The sequence below is a fragment of the Electrona antarctica genome (assembly GCF_951216825.1).
Source record: "Electrona antarctica genome assembly, chromosome: 1".
NCBI classification, from domain to species: Eukaryota; Metazoa; Chordata; class Actinopteri; order Myctophiformes; family Myctophidae; genus Electrona; species Electrona antarctica.
In genome coordinates this window covers 23,030,261-23,057,346 of record NC_136806.1, presented here as the reverse complement: position 1 = coordinate 23,057,346, position 27,086 = coordinate 23,030,261, and the positions used below count along the sequence as shown (strand labels likewise).

General features: G+C 41.2%; 2 protein-coding genes across 2 annotated transcripts in view; one reads left to right on the top strand and one right to left on the bottom strand.

Annotated features, from left to right (window-relative positions):
• Positions 1-27,086, bottom strand: part of slc16a2 (solute carrier family 16 member 2) — a 301,154-nt gene that overhangs the window by 195,865 nt on the left and 78,203 nt on the right. The window lies entirely within an intron of this gene.
• On the top strand, positions 9,846-25,628 carry pmt (phosphoethanolamine methyltransferase). Its single transcript, XM_079498372.1, has 12 exons — positions 9,846-9,959; positions 13,173-13,347; positions 13,887-14,042; positions 15,116-15,252; positions 16,281-16,432; positions 18,759-18,947; positions 19,452-19,541; positions 20,205-20,294; positions 20,596-20,718; positions 21,691-21,822; positions 23,870-23,986; positions 24,173-25,628. The coding sequence occupies exons 1-12, from the start codon at positions 9,950-9,952 to the stop codon at positions 24,281-24,283; spliced, it is 1,482 nt and encodes a 493-aa protein (XP_079354498.1). The 5' UTR covers positions 9,846-9,949; the 3' UTR covers positions 24,284-25,628.

Genomic DNA, 27,086 nt, shown 5'->3' with positions numbered 1-27,086 from the left:
GGACGTATTGCAAGTTGTCCCTGACCATTCATTTAATAATGTAGGATTTGTTGAATTAAAAAATGTGCTTTCCACAGTTGGGAAACAGTGAACTGAATGACCTGGTGACCTATGACCGTCCTTGTAGTCCCAGGTTGATTCTAAGTCAGGGTGGTGGTGGTCCCTCATTCACAATCAGTTGATAACCCCTGGTCTAGACCTAACAGTTCTGGGTGGTGTGTGACAATTCAGTTGAAGTATTCCTCTGTACTGGTGGGAGTGGGCGGCAGGCCTGGGAGTTGGAGAACAAGATGACACATGGCAGGTATTATGCGACAGGTTCACCAGGTTCACCACCTTTTTTAACTTTCGTGGATATCTCCTTAAAACCAATGTCCATTGGGGGCACAGTGGCACAGTCATGGGTTCGATTCCCGCTGGGGACGCTGTGGGCACTGTACACCTCTATGAAAAAAATGAAATCCTAGCCTATATACAGTTAAAGAAAGTAAAAAAGGGGGAAAAACATGTACAGTATGGAAAAATCACACCTGTGTGATTTTTTCTCTTATCATCTTACAACATCAAGGAGGGAATTCTAACTCATGTTGCTATGATTAGGTGATGTAATGATGATGTAAAACAAACAGTGACAAAACAAACATGACATTCTCTTTATTGTTAATGGAATTTTTACACTAAACACAAACATTAAACCTGTATATAGGAGGGGCTAGCGCCCCTCAAAAATAGGGTGGGGGGACTTTAACTTTTTTACAAAGGCCAGTTTTGAATTCCAGACACCCGTAAGTGCTCTTGAGAGCATTTTTGAAGGAGTCTATAGGCCAGGATTCACATTTCTTATAGCTGTTGGTAGGGCGTTCCACATTTTAGTGGCATAGGAGCGAAATGAGTTTTCTCTGATGGGTGACTGGCATCTTAACTCATAAAACAACAAGGTGCAAAAAGCGGCACTCCAAAATAGACTGGCTCAGATGCAATTTTTCATGTTTATTTGAGAACGCTCAACGGATGGCTGGCATCTCTCTATAGGGTGAGAAGTTCAGTCACGCGAGAGAGACTCGGGAGTAGAGTCACTGCTTCTATGCCTGGAAAAGAGCCAGCTTAGGTGGTTCGGGCATCTAGTCAGGATGCCTATATTGAGTTGACTAGGGAGGTCCTCGATGCACGTTCTTCTGGGAGGAGACCCCAGGGCAGACCAAGTAGACTAGGTCCGTTTCCCCAAAATATGAACCCCGAAAGCAAATCGTGTTAATTTATTACATACATGTTTTCTAGGGGTATTAAGGTGTGCTGAATCCAAATTTGCTGTATGTAAAGCTCAAAAATGGCCGCTAAGCCCTCAAAATGGACCATTTAAAGATGGCAGCCACCACTGTGCTAAAACATAATAAAATACAAATATGCTTGGCTAAACAAGGTAGAAAATAGACTGAATGTCCTTTTTTATGTTTTCATATATGGGGAATACAATGAAATATTCAGATTTAAGATCAGTTGAGAAGGAACCACTTTTATATCATTTATATTGTGAAAATTGGCCTCTTTAGTCCAGGCCCTTAAGGATATTTCACGCTAATCAGTCTACTCTAAAAGCACCAAATTTGGCCCAGATGTATACAGGGCATGTTCTAATGATTTAGCTACGGCACCCGAGCCAGCGACCTTCGCGGTCGCCATAGTGGCCAAATCCAATATGGCTGCCACCTGAAAACGGTTTTGGCTATAACTTTTGAACCAGATGAGCTACAAATGCAAACTTTGGTGTCTATTTCAGGTTGTTTGACAATTGGACATTTTGGAATACTTATCTGTATGATTGGGTGTGTCTGGAGTCTGGACACCTAATTTGCGTATGTCCAAGATGGCAGCTATATTAAAATTAGTTTAGGCCTACCCTAATGATATGTATTTATTAACACTATGGGCTTTATGTAATTATGAATATTAATATTAACCTTCGAAATAATAAGGACTGTATTAACCATAGGCAGAACGCCCCAAGATGTAAGATGTAAGAAGTAATTAAGTATATTCTAAGACCATTTTGGCGTACAAAGCCATAAACCATTGAGATAAGCTCTGAATTAGGAGAACATGAATCTAGCCGTTGTAAAAATGTAATAGAGTACTCAAGTCAAAATGTAAAACCTTTTAAACCAAGTAAATATTAAATGTTATCTTTAATGGTATAATGTTAATCTTATAGAAAAATGTAATACTATATTAATAAACCTTTTAAGGATAAATACTTTAGAGGGAAAACTACAATACTTAAAGAGTAAAAAGTAAAAGTAAACCAGAGTATACCAGAGTACCTTAGAATAAAAGACAAAAAGAAGAAGTCCGCAAGCCAGAGCGTATGGTTGTTTCATTTGATATATTCCAATTATATGGGGGGAGAAATCATGGTACATCCATCACAGCGTTCAAAGATCTCAAAATGTCAGTGGAAACCATATATAGTGCATTATTCAAAACATACCTTCGACATGGGAAGTATTACATTTTGGGTTCAGAGGTTAACAAAAAGTGAATAATGGCGACACCTGTGGCTGGGAGGTTTACAATGGTGAGACTGGGAGACGTGGCCCGGAAGCCTGACAGCTGAACGAATAGTGTTTAGGGACGTAATTAACGTTCCGTGGTAGACTAGATGTCTGAGACCCAAGGTCGAATAACATGCCACAGAGGGGCAGATAATGTAAGACGCCACGGAATGTGGCTAAATAAACATACAGGAGATATCTCACGGGGCAGAGAGAGCAATGATATGAAAATCAGCGGGACATAGGGCATGAAGATTTATATTTATGCAGGGCACAGGGCACAAGTCACAAGGCACAGGTGAACTCCATCCACAAACAACAAATCTACAAACAAGTCCGAAAATACCCATCACCTAACCTTTGACACTATTGGCAAACATTAGGGAAATTGTAATGTGTTGTTTACTGGACCCTCATTATTGAGGGTTCCTTGGTAGCTCAGTCAGTAGAGCATTCACCTTTCAACCACAAGATCATGGCTCCGATCCATCTCTGATAATAAGCCATTATGACCTACTTACTAGTATGACAACCATGCAGACACAATAGCAGGAGGATGAGATGCGAGTAGTAACTAGCCAGTTACTGCAACCACATGGGTGTGCTAAAGAAAGATGCTGATGTGGGAAGCACAAACTAGCTGGCTAGATGTATGGGGAATAGAGATGACCGAAGACGCAGATAAAGGACTCCTCTGAGAGTATAGAGCATATGGACATTAGAGTTGATCTGCTCAGGCTCCAAGGTGAGGGCAACTATGGTGCCTGTGAGATCCAGTGTTTCCTCCAAAGCTGCCTATGCACATTTCCCCATGGCCAAGGAAGGCTGATGTAGTATCACATTCTGTTAGCACATGGAAGAGAGGCAAAGCCAGTGACTTCATGGGGACCCGGAGCATTGGATCTCATGAGCAGGAATGTTCCTGTAGTTCTTTCTAAAGCCAATCCAGAGCTCTGTGATGCTTAATGGATAAGTGGATTGCAAGAACCACAACATTGATATCGACCGTACAGACAAATGCCTTTATGGCCATTGGCCCCAGCATAGGCCAGGTGCCAAACCATTCTTGTGTCTTTTTTTCGGAAAGGTTTCAAGGCTGGAGTGTGTGTGTATGTGTGTGTGTGTGTGTGTGTGTGTGTGTGTGTGTGTGTGTGTGTGTGTGTGTGTGTGTGTGTGTGTCAGTCATCACATTCACTGTAGAAGCCAGACTAGAAGTGCTTTCCACCAGACTCAATCTTTCTATCTGCTTCCCCAGCACCACCATTGCCTGCACAACAGAACAGATCACTGAAACACTGGCACACATCTTGAATGGCTGTTGTGCATACAATAGCGGGGCAGACAACATGCAAATTACAGGTGAATCGTTCACTTGCGGATACAAGCACCAAAATTGGCACACATACTCCTTAGGGATTGCTCTTTTGATAAAACCATTGTGCCAAATAAAATTTCAAGATGGTGGCCATTTTTCAAGATGGCCGCCATTGAATATACAGTAATATTGCATTTCGTAAAAACATCCCATAGACTTGTCCTATTTGAATGATCTTGGTGTCAAATCATACATTTTTCACTATGTAGAATCCAAATTTGGACCCATGGACTTACTCACTGGCTTCCTTGTACCATATATCAGTCCCGGAATCTTAATATTCTGCTAAATTAGAGGTTTGTGTTATGTCTGACGTCTGACTCTGGTAAAATGGATGATAGCGTATATATCTTAGTATTGTTAGAGGTGGTTTAGTGTGTGTGTGTGTGTGTGTGTGTGTGTGGGGGGGGGGGGGTAATGTAATTGCTCAACAGAGCGGATGTCAACGTACAGCCAGGGCACACTGGTGTGAAACTCAGCATGGAGTTCAGTATCAGCTGAGTAATCAGTTTGGTTTATAATGACTTTAGTGTCCCAAATGTTGTCTAATAAGCCCTGCATCTTTTAGCTAGTGTAAATTACATGTAGTTTACCATGTATGATGTTTAGTTAGACAGTCGCGCCTGAATTCACAGGGTATGCCAGTGCGGGTGTAGCCGAGCCAAGGGTAAGGGTACATGACTTATTCATGGACTTACCCAGATGGTGTACAGATCGCACGGGGCAAATGATACTGGATGAACGATCGGGGCAAGGTGTAGATCATATATTTTATTGTCAAACCTAGTCGTATAGGCTATTCCATATACCTTATTGTGCATGATGGCCGTAAAAGGATAACCCCTCTGCCTTGATTCACTGAATACAGATAATGATCATATTGTGATACCTTGATTACTTACCATTCACCAAGATGTCAAATATAGATCCAGGACCACCTAAATTCAAGACTGACTGGAGCAAGTGTTGCTAAAGACTCACCTCATGCACGACAATCACAACAACATGATGGCTACACTATGATTGAATCACAACAACATGATGGCTACACTATGATTGAATCACAACAACATGATGGCTACACTATGATTGAATCACAACAACATGATGGCTACACTATGATTGAATCACAACAACATGATGGCTACACTATGATTGAATCAAAACAACATGATGGCTACACTATGATTGAATCACAACAACATGATGGCTACACTATGATTGAATCACAACAACATGATGGCTACACTATGATTGAATCACAACAACATGATGGCTACACTATGATTGAATCACAACAACATGATGGCTACACATGATTGAATCACAACAACATGATGGCTACACTATGATTGAATCACAACAACATGATGGCTACACTATGATTGAATCACAACAACATGATGGCTACACTATGATTGAATCACAACAACATGATGGCTACACTATGATTGAATCACAACAACATGATGGCTACACATGATTGAATCACAACAACATGATGGCTACACTATGATTGAATCACAACAACATGATGGCTACACTATGATTGCAACTAATATTCCCTTCTTTCACACAATGAATGAGATGCATATTAATAAAATGGATCCAGACAGACTTGATGATGGTGGTGGCATTGAAGAAAATCTGAGGAGGAACAAGGCGCAATATCACAAAAGTTGTCGCATCATGTTCAACAACACGAAACTGGAGAGAGTGATAATCACAAAACGAAAAGCAGAGATTGCTCAGCCAGTGGAATGCAGCTGGGTGTTGATGCATCTGCTGTCAACTCCACAAGACTGAAGGAAAACATGCTGTCAGAAATACCTGAGTATAGGGGGGTTCACAAGCAGGGAAGGGATGTTCTTGTGGCTGTCCAGAAATATGTAGGCTTTGGCTTGTCAGAAGCCCCTTGACTCTTATAGTGAAGCTATTGTCCTTAGCAAAGCAGCTAACATCTTGCGAAGACATAATGCTGGATCAAGTCCCTCCAAATCATTAACAATCTTATTGAGATTCATCGTCATAGCTTTCTTGTGAGTTCAGAGTATGCAGCTTCTTTGTCACATCTGAAACATGTTTGGCTTTTAATGCTGGTTCTACTCAGCTTGGTCTGGCATTCCACTGACTGAGCACTCTCTGCTTTTTCGATTTGTGGTTCTCACTCTCTCCAGTTTCGTGTTGTTGAACATAATGCGACAACTTTCGTGCTATTGCGCCTTGTTCCTCCTCAGAGTTTCTTCAATGCCACCACCAGGGGAATATTAGTTGTTGTTGTGATTGTCTTGCATGTGGTGATGAGAGAGAAGAATTCAGTCTCGGTCCTGGATCTTCAGTGTTCAGTGAATCAAGGCAGAGGGGTTATCCTTTTACCGCCAATAAGGTATGGGTACTAGGTTCGACAATAAAATATATGATCTACACCTACTGTAGGCCTACGTAGCCCGATCGTTCATCCAGTATCATTTAAGTCCTGTGTGATCTGTACATCATCTGGGTAAGTCCATGAATGAGTCATGAATAAGTCATGTATATCCCTTTACCCTTGGCTCGGCTCTCCCGCGCTTGCATACCCTGTCAATTCAGGCGCGGCTGTCTAACTGAACATCATACATGGTAAACTACATGTAATCTACACTAGCTAACTGATGTGAGGGTTATTAGACAACATTTGGGACACTGACGTCATTATTTAGCTACACCAAACTAATTACTCAGCTGATACTGAACCCCATGCTGAGTTTCATAGCAGCGGTGCCACCAGTGTGCCCTGGCTACTACAGAAACGTGAAATACATATCAAGTTTGCATTTGTAGATAATTTGGTTCAAACTTTAGAGCCAAAACCGTTTACAGGTGGTGGTGGCTATTGGATTTGGTCGCTGTGGCAACCCCGAAGGTCGCTGACTTGGGTGCCCTAACTAAATCATTAGAGCATGCCCTGGGCTACATCTGGGAATAATTTGGTGCATTTAAACTGATTAACGCGAAATAACAATGAAAATATTCACCAATAAACGTATTTTTTCACAATATATATGAGTTTTAAGCAGTTTCCTCACACTTTATTTCAAATCAGAATATTTAATTGGATTCCCCATTTATGAAAACTTAAAAGAAAAAACAAATCTATCTTGTTTGGTCAAAAAGATGTATATTCCAGTATAGTGGTGGTCGCAATCTTTAAATGGTCCATTTTGAGGGCTTAGCGGCCATTTTTGAGATTTACATACAGCAGATTTTGATTCAGCAGCCCTTAATACCCCTAAAAACATGTATGTAATAAATTAACACGATTTGCCTTCAGCACTTTAAAAAAGCACATTTTCTGAAATACAGCCTAGTCTAAAGGCGCAAATGGAGGAAACACAACGACTCACTGGCCTTGGAACGCCTCGGGATCCTCCAGGAGGAAGTTACAAATGTTGCTCTGGAGAGGGAAGTCTGGAGCTCTCTGGTAGAGCTGCCCCTGCGACCCGACTACGGATAAGCGGTTGAAGATGGATGGATGGATGGAAGGAGCTAAATGAATAACCCCTTGTTTAAGCCGAATCTAGATTGAACATGGTTTGTTAAATTGTTTGTAGCCTATTGTCTGATGGTCTCTGAAAGTACAATATTTGTTTGTTTGATTGATTGATTGAAATATTTATTAACAGTTTTTGCAGAATTACAGTACATTTCAAGCACAAACTCAATACAAAGACTGTTAACTGTGAGTGGACAACCCAATTAAGCATTACACTTAAGGAAGAGGATCCAAGGCACTCTGTTCCAGTGAGGTGAAAAAAAGCCTTTTTTATTTAAGAGTTAAGGCATGGCAAAGAACATTACAAAAAGAAGGACCAACTGCCGAAACGCGTTGGTCACGAAACACGAAACACGAAACGCCGAAACGCAAAAAAGGCTTTTTTTCACCTCACTGGAACAGAGTGCCTTGGATCCTCTTCTTTAATGTTATGATTTAACCTCGCCAATGAGCACCTGTATTCAGTTCAACAAACAAAGGACCACGGCAGCGCCAACGTAAGCATTACACTTGTTTACAAGAGGGTCCACCTTGTTCAATTCATCAAAACATTTAGAGACGTAGAAATAGACACTTCTATATAGTCAAAGAACAGAACAGGAATTCATCATAAAGGAGGTAAAAAGGGAAAAGAAACATATACAGTGAGGGGAAAAAGGGGTGGGCGGTGGGGGGGGGGGGGGATTCAGATTTTTACGGGGGCCAGTTTCGAATTGCAGCCGTCCGTAGGTGCCCTTTGAGAGCGGTTTTGACGGAGTCAAGGGATTCGCATGTCTTAATGACTGTTGGTAGGGCGTTCCACATTTTGGTGGCATAGGAGCGAAAATTATTTATTCCCTTGTTTGTGCCGAATCTGGGTTGTACATGCGGTTCGTTGCACTCCCTCTGGTGTTGTGGGTGTGGACTTCGTTAACATTAAGGAAGTATCTAGACAGGTACATGGGTATCTTGGTGGTGTATCGAATCTTGTGGACCATTGCAAGATGCTGGTGCCATTCCAGCCTGTCAAAGTGGGCAGGGGTGTGGTGGGTACGGGGGGTGAGGCCAAGTAGGAGTCTGACCAGTTTGTTTTGGGAAGTCTGTTTTAAGTCTGTTTTGAGGTGCTGTGGTACCAGGAGGTGCATGCATAGTCAAAGAAACCTTGTACGAGGGCTCCTGTTAAGCCTGTTCGCCTACTAAAACAGCCCACGGGATAGAGGATATAAAAGTGAAATTCGAAGTGACGGCAGACTATAATCATACATTTTAAGCTGATTGGATGAAATTGGTGACCCACCTGAAAATGTATTCTGATTAGTTAAGAGCAGGAGAGATGGGGAGAACTATTTATAACTCTATGGGATTACCTGTTACTGAACAAACACCCTATAGGCATCCAACGTTTTTACAAACTTTTACAAAACTTTACAATTTTTTTGTTACCAGAAAACATCTAAGCACCTTAATGTGTTTACTATGCCGTGTATATGAACAGATCTTTTAAACACACCAGGCCTTTTGATGAATTGAACAAGGTGGACCCTCATGTAAACAAGTGTAATGCTTTATTGGGTCGTCCACTCACAGTTAACAGTCTTGAGTTGTGCTTGAAATGTACTATAATTCTGCAAACTCAAACTGTTAATACATTTTACATTTCAATCAATCAATCAATCAATCAATCAATAAAAAAGCCTATTACACAACATGTTGTATATTTTGTAAATGGACACGTTATACCTGCACCTACTGACCTACTGTCCAGACAGCCCCCCCGCCCCCACCCCCGTGTCATTCGGTACAGTAGGGCTGAGGGAGCAATGTTGCGCAATCTGCGCATGCCGATCGTTTCATACGCGTCAGCAGAACAGAGACGAAAGAGGAGAAGGTAAAAAAAAAACAGACGAAAGGACCTCGGTAAGTGATAACGGTTCATGGAAATGCAGCGATTCACAGTTTTACTGTTATGTTGCTAAATGTGTCGCAAAAAGACGAGCTAGACTAGCTCAATATCACTAATGATCTCTCTCTCTCTCGCTCTCTCTCTCTCTCTCTCTCTCTCTATCTCTATCGCTCTATCTCTCTCTGTGTGTGCACTTGCACTGTGCACATGGATGACCAACGACTGTAATCCGATTTATCTGGGAATAACAGACAAGCGCACACTGCACTGCAGTCAAGGCCTGGCTGTGATAAGGTAAGGGAAAGCCCATGCTAACGTCGCCTTGGACCCTTTCGCCCACAATGATTAGCCTATTCACATGTGTTCGTGCTCCCTCCCCTCCCCTCAATTTCGACGCATCCCAGTGGCCAATCCTCTACCTGACGACCTCCTCCTCCATGCATGCGCATCACTCATCATTCCTTATTTAAACACGGACCACGCGCTCCAGGGTACATGGTAGTGTAGTGTACCTAAAGAGTGGCTGTTCGAAAGCTAAAAGTGAACAGGCAGGCAATGCTGAACCATTTCTGAAAAGAATACTAAAATCAACCAAAGAGAGAGAGAGAAAAATGGAGAAAGGTATGATGAGCAAGCTAATATGGACTGTTACTTCGGGTCTGTTTACGTTAGCTCAATAATTTGCCGTGTAAATGTGTGCCTGATCTGGTGTGTCAATGCTTGACACAGAAGTTTGGACATTGTTGAGTCCGGTGGATCTGCCTGTGATGTTCTATCCAAATGGTTCATTCTGGTTTGTCAGCTGTCAAATAACCCAGGTTGCTGATAGCATCCCATCCCTTGCTGCTTTCACGAGCTGTTGACACTGTCACTGTGACAGGCTGCTAAAGGTTTACCCGGATGGTTGCATCTCTATGACTGATTGCATCATCTTTTGGCAGGCATGGTAACACATCAGTGGATTCCTGCTTTGGTGGCTATAACTCTTGAGTTGTTGATTGATGCTTTATTGCTTTTGGAAGACAAATCCAACTGTCAATGATCATGTTTCTGTAAGCGTCAGTTGCAACAGCCTATCTACATAACAGGATGCATAAAGGGCAGTAAACCTGTGGAGGTGATTGTTGTTTTTAACTGCATGGTAGGGCTGGGCAATATATCAATATGATATCTATATTGTGATATGAGACAAGATATTGTCTGTTTTTTTTTGTTTAAAATATTATTTTATTTGAGCAAGTTTATGACATAAGTCTTTCAGTATTCATGGAGCTGAATCAGAATGCCTGATTCCTTAATCGTAATATTGTGATATGGCATCTTTTCCATTGCTTTCTAAAATTGTCAACGATGTGGAAATAGCTGATCTACAAGTTCACAATGCGTTTGTGACACCTGGCACGTTGTGAGCTTGCAGATTAACTATTTTCACTATTTATGAAAATGTTTGAAAATAGAATTGATATTATCACCACAATGTCGATATTGTGGTATTTGGTCAAATATATAATCATATTTGATTCTGTCCATATATCACCCTACTGTATGGTGTAGAACGCAGTTATTACTAGTATCAGTATGTCTTACTACTAGCCATCAGTCTGTCTGTCTGTCTGTCTGTGTGTGTGTGTGTGTGTGTGTGTGTGTGTGTGTGTGTGTGTGTGTGTGTGTGTGTGTGTGTGTGTGTGTGTGTGTGTGTGTGTGTGTGTGTGTGTGTGTGTGTGTGTGTGTGTGCAGAGTACAGTAGCCCAGAATTCTAGGATTCTCCTTTGCTGGAGTGGTAGATGTTTAGTTTCCAAAGCAGGAGACCTGGGTTTGAAGTGGTTACACATTCACACATTGAAGGTTTGATTATCTGTAGAGAGTTTGAAGAAACTCTGGATTAACCTGTTATTTATTTTGCCTCACTGACTTGAGAATGACTGCACACATTTGAGATGTCGATGGCGGAATAGTTAGTTTCCGTAAGTCATTAACCAATTTAACCATGGTGACATCATTTACATTTTCCATAGTCGAAATCTTTCAAACGTATTTCTGAAATGTTTGAATATAGCAGATCTACAAGCTCACAATGCATTAGGAAACAACGTGAATAGGGCTTCAGTGGTTATCAATACGACGTGTCAGTCACACATTACTTGTCTGCAAATATTGACTGCAAGTCTAGACAGTAGACAAAATAGAAAATAGAAACAACAAATGCTTGGTTTAAGTTGTCTTTGAAACTGAAGATAAATGCACTGACTAGAACAATGGATATTATTGAAATTTCACCCAATCCAGTGGCTGTGGAGTTTCTATAGTTTCTTTCTGTTGTCTGAGAGTACCGTAATCAGATTTGACAAATTGCTAATCTGTGTTCCAGACTTGTTTTTTTGTTGGGGAATGGGGATTATATTTGAAAAACTTGCAAATTCAGCTGCATGTAACATTGAATTGCAATATGGCTCAACACCACATTTCAAATTCAAAACCTGCTTCATGGAGATAACATCGCTCACAAAATTGTCAATTTAAATTAATTTGCTTGTTGCAGGTTCTTAACCTTCCACATCTCCCAATAACTGATTGTGGGGGTTAGCAGAGATGGAGTACTCGTAGAGGCTGGGGAATTGGGAATTGGCTTTACTAAATTGGGACTTGAAGGGGAGAAAATGTTTTTTCTTTTTTCTTTTGTCTTGAAGGGGAATAATGTCGTATCTGGTGGAACCACATTTCATCAATATAGTCCATAAGCCATATTTGCAATAATTAGACTAGATACATTTGGTCATTGTGCTTGTGTGATGGTTAGTGAGCTAGGAGACGGTCGGTCTAGACTCAGAGCAATCACTCAGCCTGAGTACCTTGCATTGTTCTCAATCCGTATGAGGCTAGGCCAGGTGTTGAAGACACTTAGCATTCTTTTGTCTCAAGAAACCTTTTGTGAGACAACTTGTTTACCATGTGTTTTTTCAATCTCTGTGAAGTTTCAGACTCCACCTCTGAATTCAACTATGTGGAAAGTATATCATGTCAATTGTCAATGTAAAACTCATCAGTGTTGCGCAATAATAGTCTTTTCATTATGTCTGCCCTATGATCTCTGAGATTTATATTATTGAAATTACAATAAAAAGATTTTGAAAAGAAAAGAACCTTCCACATCAGCTGGCCTTGTGAGACAATGCATATGGCTGTGGGAGGTTAACAGCAGGCTCCCCTGTTTAGGTTGAATTTACTAAATGTCTGTGCAATCTCCCGTTATCTACATTTGCGGCCAAGGTTAGGGTTGGGATCCTTTAGGATTCTAACAATTCTGGAACGATTCCCTCTTAAAGGCCTTTAAAATTGCCTTTAACGATTCCATATTTGACCATCTATATAATTTTGGCCTTCATTAAAATGTTTGATAAACACAAATTCAATCATACATAGTAGCATTGCATACATATTATTGTAGTGATTCTCAAAGTGATGTCCAGGGACCCTCTACCTGGCTGGGTTCTAAATGGACCCTTACAGGTCTGTAACTCTGAGAGGGTAGAAATGGAACCAAACGGACTTGTATTGTACTGGTATTGTAATAAATAAAAAAATAAAAAACTGTTTCCAGAAATGGTGTGATCTAACCGATTCCAGTTCCTCAATGTTAGATCCAGTTGTTCCGGTTCCTCCCGTTCTGGATCCCAACTAAAGCCTAGGGTCCCTCCCTCCCTATATATTGGAACAAATTACTTGAGGAGCACAACTGAAACACTCCCACAGCCATATGCATTGTCTCACAAGGCCAGCTGATGTGGAAGGTTCTTTTTTATTTCCCTTTTTTTTATTTGAACACATTCCCCACAGCAGTCCGTAACACCATGACTGAATTCTGGAAGGACCACTCCAAGCAGGCCACTGTGGAGGAGATGATGTTGGATTCTCACGCCAGAGAGCTGACCAAGGAGGAGCTGCCAGAAATCCTCGCTTTGCTGCCCAGCCTATCCGGACAGAGGGTCCTGGAGTTGGGGGCTGGTATTGGGTTAGTGTGTGTGTGTGTGTGTGTGTGTGTGTGTGTCTGTCTGTGTGTCTGTGTGCGTGTGTGCGTGCGTGCGTGTGTGTGTGCGTGTGTGCGTATGTTTATGGAGGGAATGAGTTGATTGTGGTTATATAATAATAATTTGCACTCACGTCGGTGAACCTCCCGGCGATTGTGACATGTGGTTCAAGTAGGTTTGTATTGGGTAGTGTGTGTGTGTGTGTGTGTGTGTGTGTGTGTGTGTGTGTGTGTGTGTGTGTGTGTGTGTGTGTGTGTGTGTGTGTGTGTGTGTGTGTGTGTGTGTGTGTGTGTGTGTGTGTGTGTGTGTGTGTGTGTGTGTGTGTGTGTGTGCACAGACGGTGTTGTAGTTGTACAACGCCCTCAGTGAACCTCCTAACCAATGTGACATGTGATGGCAGGTTTGCATAATGTTTAAGTTTGTCATGCTGGTTTGCATGTGTGTGTGTGTGTGAGTGAGTGCGCATGTCATATCAGTGCATTACACAAACACACTTTAAACGTTGCCCCATGTGTCTCTGCAGTCGCTACACTAGCCACCTCCTGACCACAGCTGATCATGTGACCGCAGTGGACTTTATGGAAAGCTTCGTGGAAAAGAACAAAGAGGTGAATGGTCACCATAGTAACACAGTCATTATGCAAGCTGACGTCACAAAGCTGGACTTCCCTCAAAACAGGTTTGACTGTTTGTTTGTTTTTCTTTTGTTTTTAAATTGCATCTTTTTTACAGTTTGTAAAAGCCATCATCTAGCATCAAGTCAAGGACCCCCAAATTGATGTATATTTGGCTGCAGTCCCAGGGACCACCATAAGAGATTTTTCAACAGACCTACAAGCTTGTAGATCTGCTATTTTCGAATTGTCGATAAATAGAATAGTGCTTAAGTATTTAAACTCTTCCACATTTAGGAATCTAAATCAGGTCCCCTGAAATCTCGCAAAACACAATCAAGACCAACTCTCTTGTGCATGCTGTCACTAGGAAGTCAATCCCTGAAGGAAATCAATCCCTAAATATATTTAGGGATTTAGGGAAACATATTTGTTTACATTTTGTGAGTTTATAATCTCATCCACCGGCCCTCATGATCCACAGGGAAGCCATGCCATTAGACCCTGTCTTGTTTATCCCATTTTGGGCGGGAACCCCTTAAGGTGTTATTATTATGTTATGCTTTAGCGATTGGAAAATAGCAGATCTACAAGCTCATAGCGCGCCACTCGGTGGCGCGCTATGAGCTTGTAGATCTGCTATTTTTGAAAAATCAGTCAGGATGTAGAAGACATTTTTAGAATCTGGACAAAATGGGTTATACTGGACATTTAAAAAATATTTCAATCCATGATGTGTCTCAAATCTTGCACTATTCACTCACACCTGTCTGTGTCCAAAATATCAATTTATATAATGATGTTTGCAACAAGCCTTTAATCAATACAGCTCAAAGTCAGTACTTGCAATCTATATATTGAGGACATTATGCTTTTTCACAGTATATTAAGTCATTACTAAGTACATACAGTACAGGGTTAGGGTTAAGATATATGGATGGAGTGTTTTTCTTTAACAGACATGTGATCTTCGTAACATTTCTTTTTTGCTCCTTCACTTTCCGTAAACAAGTCTGTTAGCGTTGTTACACTCAAGCTTCCAATACCATTTTAACAAACGTCACAATCAAGGTACAGACTTTGCGATCACATGCAAAGCCAACCTCACGTTTCACATACCGCTAAATGTTTTCCTCAGATTTGACGTGATCTTCTCCAACTGGCTGCTGATGTATTTGTGTGACGAAGAGCTGAAGTCCTTGACAGAGAGGATGCTTGGGTGGCTGAGGCCTGGTGGTTTTCTCTTCTTCAGGGAGTCCTGTAACCACCAGTCTGGTACTGCAAATCTAAATTATTATCCCACTATTTTGTAACCATTTTTGTGTCAAATATCGAATGTAATTCTGGGCGCTACACTCCCTCTGCCAACCTGGGGAGAGCAACGGACTGACCTCATGCTTCCTTCTATGAGGAGTCCAAGCCGTTTCTTTTCACCTGACAGTGGGGAGTTTCCCTGGTTTGGACATAGCGCATGGAAGGAACACGTTATTCCAACCAACCAGTTCCTTTTCCCCTCCATCAGGCGCCCCGCTTGGTTTTTGTTCCCTTTGATTTGAAATATACCGAATTAGATGAAGAACTTAACCACAGCAAACATCAATTGAATTATAAGGATGCTTAAAGGGCCACTTCACTCCTTTTGCAACCAGAGCTTATTTTAATGATGTTTAGGACACAATAAACACTTTCCTGAGGTTTTTATGTGTGTGTAATATGTTTTATTCTATTTTATTTTTTATATATTTTAGTCATTTTAGTGCATGACCAAAAACGTGAAAATGTGGTCTCACTTCCTTCCTGGACTACAAGTCACACCTCCATGCAGCCTCTCCCCTCTCCACAAGGAGGGGAAGTGAACTAAAGCATTTTTGGCATTGTAGGAATTCAGCTATTCAGTCAAACGCTAGTCAAACACACATACTTCATTATTTTTCTGGCCATAGGTTGAAAATTTCAAATCGTGCTACTGTTATCTACTACAAATACTATTAACATTGTTTGACTGCAGTTTCTTCCAACGGTGAAATGTCCCTTTAATTCATCCCTTTTATTCAGGGTAGGATACCCGTGGCCGATAATGTTATTGATAATGTCAATAGGTTGTCAATTATGAGGTGATTCATCTTAAATTAAGCTGTACCCTAGCCTGAATTTTCTTCAGGACATTTTTTTTAATGGTAGTGATTCAGGGCTGGAGCCAGGCTAGCTGTACCCAATATTGTAGCCAGAACTGTTATATATTTGTGCTGTTATTGCTATAAATTACATACATTTTGACATATGTTATTTCTGTCTCTACCTAGGCGATTGTAAAAGGGACTTCAACCCAACCCACTACCGCACCCAGGCAGAATACAGTCACCTTATGACATCAGCCAACTGGGAGGAGTCAGAAGCGTCAGAGACGTTTGGTTTCGACATTGTGCTGACAAAGAAAATTCAGACATACGTTAAGGTATGACTGTTGATATGTTTTTTTCAAAAAGCGTTTCAAATCAACCACTGTGAATTCAGGAACACACTAGTCACTTTAGTGCAGTGCTGCTGACTGAGGTCGCACACGACGCACAGATGTTGCAGGTGTGGGTGCCAGTGCGTAATTGTAGCCTAAGATTTAGACTCTCGTAGATCTATTTTTCGATTCTGACGTCTGCTCTCTACGAGAGTCTAAGTGATCATTACTCATAGGGTTTCAATGTTTTGCTTGAGGACCTATAATCGCTCTGAACATGTACATATGTAAAATCTAAGGTGCTTACGTGGCTGCCCCACTTCTCAGCTTGGCCTACGTTCTGCTTTTGAAAGCCGTAAGTGCGTTGTTTTCAATAAAAGGTGTTTTGTTCCACCAGAACATTGGCCGCTAGGGGCGCTGTTGGGCGCTGTTGCGCATTTACAATGGAGTGAAATCCAAGATGGATGCCAGATCAGAGACAGTGTGGAACAAAACACCTTTTTTATTGAAAACAACGCACTTACAGCTTTCAAAAGCTGAACGTAGGCCAAGCTGAGAAGTGGGGCAGCCACGTAAGCACCTTAGATTTTGCATATGAGCGATTATAGGTCCGCAAGCAAAAAATTGAAACCCCATGCGTAGTGATCACTTAGACTCTCGTAGAGAGCAGACGTCGGAATCGAAAAATACATCTACGAGAGTCTAAATCTTAGGCTAGCGTAATTGCACAATGCACATTAAGCTGGCGACATGGCAGAGATTCAGAAAAGGCAGCCTTTACATCATGGTTTGTGGAAGTATGTTTACCAATTGTCATCATAAAGCAGCTGTTCAGAGTTAAAGATTATGGGCCGTAGACTAGGCTATGCAATAATGATAGAGTCAACCATTGTACAGTAGGCTCATTGAGCAGCCTATTCTCCCTCTGGACAATACTTGCACACTTGCAAACTTGCACAAGAAATCAAAAGGGGTTTAAATTGTCTGTAACACAAACATAATCTAAAAGTAATCTAACAAATTAGGTAATCCTGTAACAAATGTTAATGGCAGAAATCTTGTAATTTAATTAGTTACTCTTAAAAAGAACGTTACCCAACACTGGTGATGAAATGTCCTAGAGTAAGACACTAATAGTGCCACACTAATAGTGCCCACTGCTCCTAATGGTTAGGATGGGTATAAATGCAGAAGATGAATTTCAGGTATGGGCAAATGTACTTGGCAATATCCCAGCAACAACACTTGAAGATTCGTCAAAAAATGTAGCAAATGTTTCATTAGGAATGTGCATTTGCAACTTCAATAGGCCTATCTCACAGCCCGCTTTCCACGCCCACTTCCGGTAGATAGTGGTGTCATTTAACATTAGCATTTACACGTTTTTTTCTCTGGAGAATCTAAGTACATTTTCTAATGTAAAAATGTGACAGACCAATATTATTATGAAGCAAACAAGATGGTAAATCAGCTCGAACAGATAGAACAAACCTTACCTTTAGAAAACAAAAGTTGTAGACTTCTTAAATAACCTCTGTTAACATGTAGAGTCTATGGAGTGACGTCACGCTATCACCACAAGCCCCGAAAGGGGGCGTAAAAAGGGGGCGGGGAAATTCTGTGAGATAGGCCTATTGCTGTTAGTCAGACTGTAACTGGAGTGGTGTCTGTTCGCTCATGTGTAAGAAGCGCCATCTGGTGTACATTTGTCATAAGCAGCTTCAGTGTCTTTGCCAAATGTCTGTACACATTGTACTTTAGTACAGTGTGCAGTGTTGGGAAAGTTCATTTATTTTATGAACTAGTTCAGTTCACAGTTCAGAAACTTAAAAAGGAACTAGTTCAGTTCATAGTTCATAATTCAACATTTTTAACTAAAGTTCATGGTTCCAAAAAATTAACTATTTTAGTTCACAATGACGTTCATCAGGCAGAAATACAGTACCAAATGAGAACGCGTTCGTGAACTATCGTTCTTTGAACGCGTTCGGGTACAACACTGACAGTGTGGAGGCGCTTAGGGAACACCCCTCTTCCCTAAGCTAAGGGAACGACCATGGCTTCTATAGGAACGCCTTTTCATAATTCATACATAATATCCATATCAAAGCAGAGTGGCCATGCTGAGCAGCTGATGGCCTCACATGTCAACGAGCACGCCACGCGATGGCAGTCTGTGTGATACGGAATAAGTTATTACCTGTTTTGAAAATGCACGTATGTCAGTGTGGCGCAGTGACAGTACACAGCTCTGCTCTACATTTCTTTCCCTGGCACTCGCACCATCCTCTCCCATCTCACCCTTTCCAATTCTGTCCTCTTCCTGCAGATGAAGAACAACCAGAATCAGATCTGCTGGCTGCTACAGAAGGTTCCCCGCTCCTCTGCCACACAAGGCGGCTTCACCACATTCCAACAGTTCCTGGACAACCAACAGTACACGCGCCGCGGGATCCTACGCTATGAGAAGATTTTCGGATCCGGATACGTCAGCACAGGAGGCCCCAGCACCACCGAGGTTGGCATGGAGGAATTCCGTTTCTGAGAGAAAGAAAAGAAAAGGAAGATGAAAATGATTTTCCTGGTCTTACCTTTCCACGTAAAGTAGACTTGTTGGTAGGATAATATTTGTTAGCGCAATGCACTGTAAGCTTGTGGATCAGCTTTTTTTGCTAGATCTAGATAAATAGAATCTAGAAATAGAATAACACCACACTTGGAATATCACAGTCCATATTGTGTTACAATACAGTACACTGTATACAGTACACTGTCTGGCATCTCAATGAATAGAACCTATAATGGAAATGTACCTGGAAAATCACAGCCCACATTGCTTAGAAACTATGGCCATTCATTATCACCTCAAAAAAGACAATGGCCACAGATTCCTTCACATCAGACGAGTAGTAGTAGATAATAATCAAAGAAACAGTGAAATGGCTTCTAGGTTATTGCATTCTAATGTTCTTGTTAATGACATACTTGTTTAATAATAGCTTTTTGTTGTTTTTGATCATAGGAGTTTGTGGACCTCCTGAACTTGAAACCTGGCCAGAAGGTCCTGGACATTGGCTGTGGTATTGGAGGAGGAGACTTCTACATGGCAAAGGTACAGTAAGAATAATCAGAAAACTGAATTAACAAAGGATTGCTTTGATGACAGTTGCAGTGATAATGGAGATGATGCAACTCTGAATGTTGTTACATATTAAAGGACAACTTCACCACTTTTTAATAGGTCATCACTAATAATCATGAAAAAATGGCGCAATTTCTTTCTACTCTGTCTGTGTCTCATAGGAGGGCTGTGGGCAGTTCAGAAACCGTCCTCCAGTGACATCATCGATGGGGAATACAAGCTAATAGAAACTGCAGGCTTTCTAGTCCTGAAAAGTTGCAATGGAAGCCATCGTTCTCACGATAATGAAAATCTAAACATTTTTGTAAAAAAAATATTGTTTAAAAATAAATCTGCCTAATGATGATGTCACTGGAGGACGGTTTCTAAACTGCCCACAGCCCTCCTATGAGACACAGGCTGAGTAGAAAGAAATGTTGCCATTTTATCATGATTATTAGTGAGGACCTGTTATATGAAGATAGGTTGAAAAGTGGTGAAGTGGTCCTGCCTTCTTCTCACTTTCAAGATTTTTCTAAACTTTTCAAAAATAGCAGATGTACAAGATCGCAGTGCGGCACAAAAATATAAAATTACTTAATGATCATAAGGACTGGAATGATGACCATGATTTTGATGATGATTCTTTTCCAGACATTTGGAGTTGAAGTGCTAGGTTTGGACCTGTCGGAAAACATGGTGGACATTGCCATAGAGAGGGCAGACGCTGAAAAGATGCCACTGGTGAGTCTGATTGGTCATTGGTGTCTTGTTCTGGCTGATTGGTCGAGTGGAACTTCATGGAAGGTTCCTGTGTTTAAGTGGAATCACCAGCAAAGATAGATGTGGGACATCATTTATTTTGGTTCTCATATCTAATGTAAATCTTGGTTTTGAGTTACAATGCAAGGTAAATGCATATAATACATCCCAGCTTCTGTTCCCGCTGGCCTAGAACTGAATGTCTCAAAAAAAGTATTAATAACTTACTATAAAAGGAAGAAAAGGGTTCATTTATTCATTTAACAACCCTCTTCGGGCACAGGTCCATTTTGAGGTTGCAGATGCCACTAAGAGGTCATTCCCTGAGGGGACCTTTGATGTCATTTACAGCAGAGACACCATCCTACACATAGACGATAAACTGGCCCTCTTCAAGCGATTCTACGTGAGTAATAACTTGTGTCTTTTTATTCAAAGAAATTATTGCTTAATAGGATGTTAACAGTAGCCTGGAAAATCAGACAAATTTGCCAGTGTGTATCTTTTCTAATCAATCCGTGGGGGGCCTTGGACGTGTATACACGTCTTTTTTAATGATATCAAACGAGATTGCTGTAATAAAAAAAAAAAAGGCCTTTCCTTCTTCAGCGATCCTAGACCAGTTTCGCGCAGGCGCACTGCCGTTCACATCCTTGTTTCCGGCCCGACTAAGGTGTCTCTTTACTCTAAATCTACGGTGCTCTCCATGGTTTTGACCAAAACGCTGATATTCTGTACTCATTTCTGACTCATTTCTGACTTCAGCAATCATCTCTGCTGACAGTGAACGGCAGTGCGCATGTGCGAAACATGTCTAGGAGCGCTGAAGAAGGAATGGCCAAGCAAAAAAAAAAAAAAAAAAAACATTTTCGCGATCCAGTTTTATATCATTAAAAAAGACCTTAAGACGTCCCCTGACGTCATGGGCTCCCTACCTGGGGGTCTTTTAAAGACCTCTAGAGATGTGTTGGGCACAAATAGTGTTAAATGGCATTTCAGTGTACCATGAAACTCAAACTCTATATATCATAGGAGTTGGAGGGGGGGGGGTCAGAAGGGTCTGAATGTCCCCGCAGTATTGATGAATGGTCTATTTATTTATTTATTTTCCCGACCGATGCTGCATGCTTGCCTCTCGCTGCAATGGCCATTCTGGCTGTAGTCTAGTCTACGTGCAGTATCTGCAGTTGCTTTCTCAGTCTCATCAAGGTGTCAGACAATCTAATTTACAACAATTCATCGTTCTTTGCCCCCCCAAACAAAATACTTTTGTAAATTGTCCCCATACTTTTTACGTCCCGACAGTGCCACTGCTATATGTCAAGTACTAATGATTACAAGTTATGAGTGTGGATATTTTTACATTTTGTGTCAAAAGTCATGGCTGAAGCCAGGAGGACGGCTGCTGATTAGTGACTACTGTTGTGGGGAGAAGCCCTGGACAACTGCGTTCCAGACTTATGTCCAGCAGAGAGGCTACATCCTTTATACACCACCACAATATGGCAAGGTAAAGGTTTTGTCAATTATGTAGCCTGTTGTTTTGTTCTTTAGATCCTATCATGAGATGTCATGTATATTACATCAGTAATGAACATACCAGTTTATACCATTTACCAATACAACCATGTAGTTTGGTGCGCACAGCGCGGGGGGGGGGGGGGGGTTGCTTGAAGGGAACCGACGTTCGTATCCTGCCACAACGTTATGCTGCATTCACACGGGCAGATGCAACAGATGCAAAGCTACACTAGTACACCTAGTCACAGACAGTGTCGTCGTTAAGCAGCAGTAAGGTCCCACTGGCAGCAGCTGTCCGTTTATCACTAGCACAACCACAAACGTCCAACACATATACAATGAATTACTCACCTAATGCTGCACCTAATGCAGGTTCCATGTTTAATTCCAGCGTTTGTAACCTGCATTGCTTAAGTGACAGTAGTTTTCATATTATTATGGTCGCTAACGTGGTTTACAGCTGAGCTCACAATAACTTTCCCTTTCCGTTGTCATCGTAGCTTGTTGAAACGGACTTCCTGTCCTCTGACTTCCTCATCAAAATAAGAGCTACTTGTAATGATTAGTCAACACTAGTTTTATTTCTAAGTCTACTTACAGGATGTTAACATCTCATTTGAGTTCCTTTTGAATGCCTGTCAGCATTCTCTAAATCCCTGTCTCTCAGCTGTTGGTGCGCAAATGCGCTCGCATGCCTTTGATCTGCCGCGCACCAAACGTTTTGACGACGCATGCACACTGGCACACCGCTTGTGTGCACTGCTGCACATACATACCTGCCTGTCTCGACTTATTACACACTGGAATAAAAAGTATGCAAGGGCTTGAAAGGGTTGGTTACCACTGCTTTAAAGGGAACGAAACGTATTAGACCTGTTATATTTGCAAGTGATTTACCTGTGAAGAATGCACTGATGTCACACACAAGCACTGTGTTTAATGCCCAGGGGAAAACTAACAGGTAAGACATGGCGGTGCCACGAGACATTGCATTGAGTAAACAACGTTTTAAAACCACTGCTGTAGGCCACTCCAAGGCACACATGGTAGCTTGATGTACAAGTACACCCCCCAGCCATGATGCTAATATGTCACAGGGACTTACCTCCAGTCCCAACAAATTTGTTCCCATTTTAATAGCCTTTGGCTTTTTTCTGAGATTTCTGAGATACCCCATAATTTATTTCGACTCGAGAGTGCACTACACAGTGCACTACACAGAATTAATGCAATGATATGAAATGTGTATATGAATATGAATGCAATTATATTTATTGTTAAATACAGACATGAATGAAGTAGTATTTATGAATACGATTATGTTTAATAGATGAGTACAATTATGTTTGATATGATAGAACACTTTGGCGCAGGGCCTCATCGCAGGAGGAGAATCGGATCAGATCCCCTTAGAATTAGATCATATCCTGCCTGATGGAAGGCAGGGGGCTCTTCTGGAGCCCGCCCCCTGTAGATAGGGCCAACCTGGTGGGGCCTGCTGCTGGGCGGTGTCGGGGAGGTGGTGCGTGACCTGAACCGAGAGCACAAGTGAGACAAGGAAGGATGAGGTGTCCTTTTATTAAGGATCACAGACTGACTGGAGCAGGCCCGAATGGGTTGAATTGTGGGAACCGAGATGAATGACGGTTCGTTCCACCTTTCAGTAGAACGTTCGTCTTCAACAAACACTTCAGTTATCGAAAACTGATGTTTCAATTTTGAAAGCTACAGCTGCCATTGCTACGTTACAACTATGGTAAATAATGTGGATGCATGGAGTGCTGTTAATGGGAGATATCGCCACTCATTAGAATGCCTCACACAGCCAATCACAATGCGAGGTCGGAATGGTATCATTTGTATATTTCCATCACTACGTGTGTTACACATATGTTCATAATTTGAAAATACTGTATATGTTTACTTTTCTCCTTCTCACTGTCTACCTGTGTTTGCCTTTTCTTCTTGTCCCTACTACTGTCCACCTACATTATTTGAATGTCTCCTCTTGTCACTCTGTTCTCTATGTACTGTAGTTCATTGAGCAGGCCGGTTTCAGCAGTGTGCGTGCAGATGACCGAACTGCCCAGTTCATCCAGGTGATCAAGGCAGAGCTACAGAAAGCTGAGGCAATGAAGGATGATTTCATTAAGGTACAGTAGTCAATATTCCGTGCACATATGCATGGACCCTTGCACATACACAGACACAGTTTGCATTGAGAGACATATTGGGCACATGTTTTTAGCACATTGCTTCAGCTAATGTATAGAGGAGATGAAGTGCTAAAATACAATTAAGAATGAAGAAATATCCAACAACCACCCTCTCCTGTCTAGGAATTTTCTGAAGAGGACTACCTCGCCATAGTGAATGGATGGAGTGAGAAATTGCAACGTTGCAACACTGGAGACCAAAGATGGGGACTCTTCTATGCAACACGAGACTGAATGAGAGGAGACAGCAGGGAGGAGAGAGCGAAAGAGTATAGACAAGAGATGGAATACCACTGTGGAACCAAACATATTTAAGCCTAATTTATACTTCATACAAAATTGTCGCTCTCTAAAAATACATGCTTTTCAAGTGAGACTGATGTTCGATGAAGTATATAAATTAGGCTTTAGTGCCTTGTCCTCTGATGGACTGACTGCTAGTCGACTAATTAATCAGATTATGGCTAAATATAATTTAAAAATACACTTGAATGTACAATGTTATTTTTTACACCTGTAACTTGGGTGTAATAACTGGTGCTTCATTTGAAGAGAGGATGTTTCATTGGGCCAGTCTTTCTCAAGGTTTATTTTCCTTGTATCATTGGTATGTACAGTGATTCCAAAATAATTTTCGAACATCATGTCAGAACGATGCTTTTTTGTGTTTTAAGTTCAACCAAACTGAAATGTATTAAGTTACTTCATACATTGCTATATTAAAAATGAAGATCAAAAATGTAATCTCTTGGAGAATGGCTGATCTACAAGCTCACAACAGGTCGCAACCCGACATGTAAGCTTGTAGATGCGCTACCGAATGTTCGTCCCCAGGGTAGCTAAGCTGGGGTTTATGTGGTTAAAAGTTACATAGTTCCATTCCCAGCATGCTGTGGTTTGATGTCATTTAACAATAAAATTTAAATGACACTGGTTTAATTTTTTTGTTTCCAGTGTATAATTAGGCCTACGTCATAGTCATACACTATTAGTATGTGAATTCAGTACAGTATCAAATACACGCAAACATAGTCTACCACAAGTTGAATAGGCTGGGAGTCAGGTCCAGCCCTCAGGGGGTTTTCCGCTACTGTACCTGCACTATTATTTCCTAGTTTGTTAACTAGGGCCATCATAAGTTGATATAACAACAAGCACCCCCATCATATTGGGCCATTTCGTCACAGTAGGCCCAACCCCACTTTTTAGGACATGTTTATGGCTAAATATGTATGCCGGCTTAAGGTACTACAATTTGATTCTGCCATTCTATTTTAAAATATTACCTACAGGCCACAACATCCCCCAGAAAAACAAAAAAAGAAACATCCGCCAAAAGACAAAATTCTGATTATTTTTCCACCACTTTATGGTGAATATAATATTTATTTATGGTCCAACTTCTATATTGAAAACTTCATATGCTTCAATTTAAAATGAAGATGACCTTTCTATCTTGACAATTACACTTTTGCCCACTGTATCTCAAATCAGATCTGACATTTCAGTGTATTGCTGCGACTGCTATCTGAAGTGAAGAAAGTTCCTGTTTAATTAAAGTTGTCTATACCATCCCTGACGAAAAGATTTTTGTCAGTCATTTTGTATTTTAAAAGAAAATGACAGACGCCAAAGTGTTCAGCAAACTAACCCAATGTTAGATAGCATCTGTGTACAGAACAGTGAACACTGACATACTAGAATGGTGCCCAATTCTCACTTACTCGGGAACAATGCATGTTGGGAATGCGTGCCACACCCAGTTGTGCAATCTGTGTGTGTGTGTGTGTGTGTGTGTGTGTGTGTGTGTGTGTGTGTGTGTGTGTGTGTGTGTGTGTGTGTGTGTGTGCGTGCGTGCGTGCGTGCGTGCGTGCGTGCGTGCGTGCGTGCGTGCGTGCGTGGTGTGTTCCCACTAAGAAAAGTAGGCTCTCAACTTACCTCTGGTCCATATATCTAATGCCTTTGCATTAGAGCTATGTTACTGTTTTGTTCTCTTCCTGCGCTCATGAAATGCAGACCAGTCTCATCTGTAGCGAAAATAAAAAGAACGTTTTCACTACTCACCAATACAAAGGCGGCTTTTGTTATTAGAAAGCCTACTTTTATTAGTGGACGCACTCTCAGCCCCCCACCACACGTATAAAATGCACTTTTTGGCCAGAAAGGGATTGTTTTTCCACCGGAAGAAAAATATAGTTAGTCCACTGCGCCTTTTACCGATATTGCCAAGAGAAAACCCCATAGACAAGATTTTTCCGTCGGGTGAAAACAATCCCTTTCTGGCCAAAATGTACATATTATACGTGTGGTGGGGGCTCAGAGTGCGTCCACTAAGGAAAGTAGGCTTTCTAATTACACAACCCGTCTTTGTATTGGTAGGTAAAACATTCTTTATATTCCCGCTACAGAAGAGAGGCTGGTCTGCATTTCATGCGAGAGCTAGACGCCATCGGCCCCATAGCCTTAATGCAGGGCAGAATTAGCTTGGGCTATGGACCAGAGCTACTATCCAGAGAGACTGGATCTGCTAACTGCAAATATTATTGATCCTAGTCTATATCCCATATCCCAGTCTGATCTTTTAGATATTAATTAGCATACACAACAGTGGTGAAAAGTAACTATGTACATTTACTCAAGTACTGTACTTGAGTAGCCTACAATATTGACAATATTGATATTTTTACTTAACTTTTTTTATACTTCTAGGCCTACTCCATGACATGAGACATCATAGGCAGATTATGACACAATTTAGATTTGATAAAAGGCCTCCTCACACTGACCTGCAGTGCAGACAATTGTGAGTCAACTAGTACAATAATACCAATAATAGCGCAATAACTATAGTTAAATGAATTTAACCAAACCATATTAATGCATAATTTATGCTCTACAATGCTTTGTGCATGGAGATGAAATGCAGCATTTTGAGCTGCATTTCATCAGGTGATGAAAGGTGCTATACAAATAAAAGTTGTATTATTATTATTATTATTATGTTGGGAGCTTATATGAGCTATATTCTTCAAGGTGT